The sequence below is a fragment of the Palaemon carinicauda genome, chromosome 4 (assembly GCF_036898095.1).
Source record: "Palaemon carinicauda isolate YSFRI2023 chromosome 4, ASM3689809v2, whole genome shotgun sequence".
In the NCBI taxonomy this organism is placed as follows: domain Eukaryota; kingdom Metazoa; phylum Arthropoda; class Malacostraca; order Decapoda; family Palaemonidae; genus Palaemon; species Palaemon carinicauda.
In genome coordinates, this window is record NC_090728.1 from 183674548 (window position 1) to 183677793 (window position 3246).

Sequence of the window (3246 nt, forward strand, 5' to 3'; positions counted from 1 at the left end):
TATATCTATTTTCACTATAGAAGCGAAAAGTATTCCTTTTAAATATTTCATAGCTCTCTCTCTCTCTCTCTCTCTCTCTCTCTCTCTCACCTGAGCCAGTTGTGCTCAGTACCTCACTATTTCTATTTTCACTGTAAAAGCGAAACTAATAAGCATGAAGAATATTCCTTTTTAAAACTTCATGACCTCTCTCTCTCTCTCTCTCTCTCTCTCTCTCTCACCTAAGCCACGCTGTCCTCAGTCTCTCTCTATCTATTTTCACTATAGTAGCGAAACTCTAATAAGCATAAAGAATATTCCTTTTTAAAATTTCATGACCTCTCTCTCTCTCTCTCTCTCTCTCTCTCTCTCTCTCACCTAAGCCACGCTGTGTCCTCAGTCTCTCTCTATCTATTTTCACTATAGTAGCGAAACTCTAATAAGCATAAAGAATATTCCTTTTTAAAATTTCATGACCTCTCTCTCTCTCTCTCTCTCTCTCTCTCTCTCTCACCTGAGCCACGTTGTGCCCAGTCTCTCACTGTCTCTATTTTCACTATAGAAGCGAAACTAATAAACATGAAGAATATTCCTTTTTAAAACTTCATGACCTCTCTCTCTCTCTCTCTCTCTCTCTCTCTCTCTCTCACCTGAACCACGTTGTGCTCAGTATCTCACTATTTCTATTTTCACTGTAAAAGCGAAACTCTAATAAGCATGAAGAATATTCCTTTTTAAAACTTCATGACTCTCTCTCTCTCTCTCTCTCTCTCTCTCTCTCTCTCTCTCCTGAGCCACGTTGCGCTCAATCTCTCACTATCTATTTTCACTATAGTAGCGAAACTCTAATAAGGATAAAGAATATTCCTTTTTAAAATTTCATAACTCTCTCTCTCTCTCTATCTCTCTCTCTCTCTCTCTCTCTCTCTCTCTCTCACCTGAGCCACGTGTGCTCAGTATCCCACTATTTCTATATTCACTGTAATGGCGAAACTAATAAACATGAAGAATATTCCTTTTTAAAATTTCTCTCTCTCTCTCTCTCTCTCTCTCTCTCTCTCTCACCTGAGCCACGTTGTACTCAGTATCTCACTATCTCTATTTTCACTATAGAAGCGAAACTAATAAACATGAAGAATATTCCTTTTTAAAATTTCATGACCTCTCTCTCTCTCTCTCTCTCTCTCTCTCTCTCTCTCACCTGAGCCACGTTATGCTCAGTATCTCACTGTCTCGATTTTCACTGTAAAAGCGAAACTAATAAACATGAAGAATATTCCTTTTTAAAATTTTTATAACCACCCCCTCTCTCTCTCTCTCTCTCTCTCTCTCTCACTCTCTCATCTGAGCCACGCTCTGCCATTCCCCAAACTACATTATGAAGAAAACCAACACGAACTCTGAGTTGGTGACGTGAGAACTAGCCGATATCGACATTGGCCACCAACACAGCATCTCCTCTCCACAACTCACCCCCCGCCCCCCCAACACCAAAAACACTCGTCTTGCAGATTCGCCTTGTTGGAATCTTCAATCATATCTGATATTTAACAATTCTCCCTTTCTAGTTATTCTTTTTTATTGGTTCTGTCTTCTGTTATTCCTGTTTTCAGCCTTTACTATGTTTCCCGATTTTGTTGGAATCTTCAAATATATTTATTTTCTTATCTAACATATCTCTCTTCCTGTTTATTCCTTTTGATTGGTTCTATCATCTGTTATTCCTTTTTTATTGGCTCTATCCTCTGTTATTCCTGTTTTCAGTTATTTTTTATTTTCCTTCTTCCTCCCATTCTGCTCACTCCCTTCTCCTACTCCTGCTTTTAAGCGTTGCTCATACAACTGCTCTTCCTGCTCCCGCTTATTCCCTTTCATCTGCTCCAGTTGTTCCCGGTCTCCTGTTCCTGTTTCCTTTGCTGTTGCATCTATTCATCATTTTCTTTCGTATATTTCAATTCCTGTTATTACTTTTGCTCCTGTTACTCCATCTGCCTCTATCGATTACTCCTATCCAGTTCATGGTATCGTTTCCCATCCTTCTCTTCTGTCTACTCATTCTCCTTCTCTTCCTCCCCTCCTCTTTCTCATTTTCCTCCTCCCTCCTTCTCCTCTCCTTCTTCACCTCCCTCTGTTTCTCCTCCATCTTCGACTTCTCCTACCACGCAATGTTACCTCTCTCTCTCTACTTATTCTCCTCCCTCTACTCGTTCTTCTTCTCCTCCCTCTACCACTTCTCCTCCAACTCCCCTTCGACCTCCTCTCCCTCTACTCGTTCTTCTCCTTCTTCCTCTACTCCTTCTCCTCCTCCTCCGTTCGACTTCCTCTCCCTTTACTCATTCTCCTCCTCCCTCTACTCGTTCTTCTCCTTCTTCCTCTACCCCTTCTCCTCCTCCTCCCCTTCGATTTCCTCTCCCTCTACTCATTCTCCTCCTCCCTCAACTCGTTCTTCTCCTCCTTCCTCTACCCCTACTCTTCCTCCTCCCATTCGATTTCCTCTCCCTCTACTCATTCTCCTCCTCCCTCTTTTCGTTCTTCTCCTCCTTCCTCTACCCCATCTCCTCCTCATCCCCTTCGATTTCCTCTCCCTTTACTCATTCTCCTCCTCCCTCTTTTCGTTCTTCTCCTCCTCCTCCCCTTCGATATCCTCTCCCTCTACGTATTCTCCTCCTCCCTCAACTCGTTCTTCTCCTCCTTCCTCTACCCCTTCTCCTCCTCCCTCAACTCGTTCTTCTCCTCCTTCCTCTACCCCTTCTCCTCCTCCTCCCTCAACTCGTTCTTCTCCTCCTTCCTCTACCCTTTCTCCTCCTCCTCCCCCCACCTTCGATTTTCTCTCCCTCTACGCATTCTCCTCCCTCTTTTCGTTCTTCTCCTCCTCCTCCCCTTCGATTTCCTCTCCCTCAACGCATTCTCCTCCTCCCTCTTTTCGTTGTTCTCCTCATTCCTCTACTCCTCCTCCTCCTCCTCCCCTTCGATTTCCTCTCCCTCTACTCGTTCTCCTCATCCCTCTTTTCGTTCTTCTCCTCCTTCCCCTCCTCCCTCAAACTATTCTCCTCCTCCTCCCCCTTCGACTTCCATGAGAAGGTATCATAACGCAACCTTCCTTAGGCTCCATTCACTATATCACCCCTCCTATAGTCAGCCCCATTTCCCAATTAACCCCCCAAACTCCGTTATTACACCTTCCATGCAATGTCATCTCTCCCTCTACTTATTCTCCTCCTCCCTCTACTCGTTTTCCTTCTCCTCCTCCTCTTCTACCTCCTGTCC

General features: G+C 44.0%; 1 protein-coding gene across 1 annotated transcript; it reads left to right on the forward strand.

Moving 5' to 3' along the window:
* Positions 1-2144: 2144 nt before the first annotated feature.
* Positions 2145-3056, forward strand: LOC137639777 (uncharacterized). The gene has a single exon (XM_068372022.1). The coding sequence runs from the start codon at positions 2145-2147 to the stop codon at positions 3054-3056; it is 912 nt and encodes a 303-aa protein (XP_068228123.1).
* Positions 3057-3246: the final 190 nt, after the last annotated feature.

Coding starts and splice junctions, on each gene's coding strand:
- LOC137639777 (XM_068372022.1), top strand. CDS start 2,145: ATGTTACCTCTCTCTCTCTACTTATTCTCCTCCCTCTACTCGTTCTTC.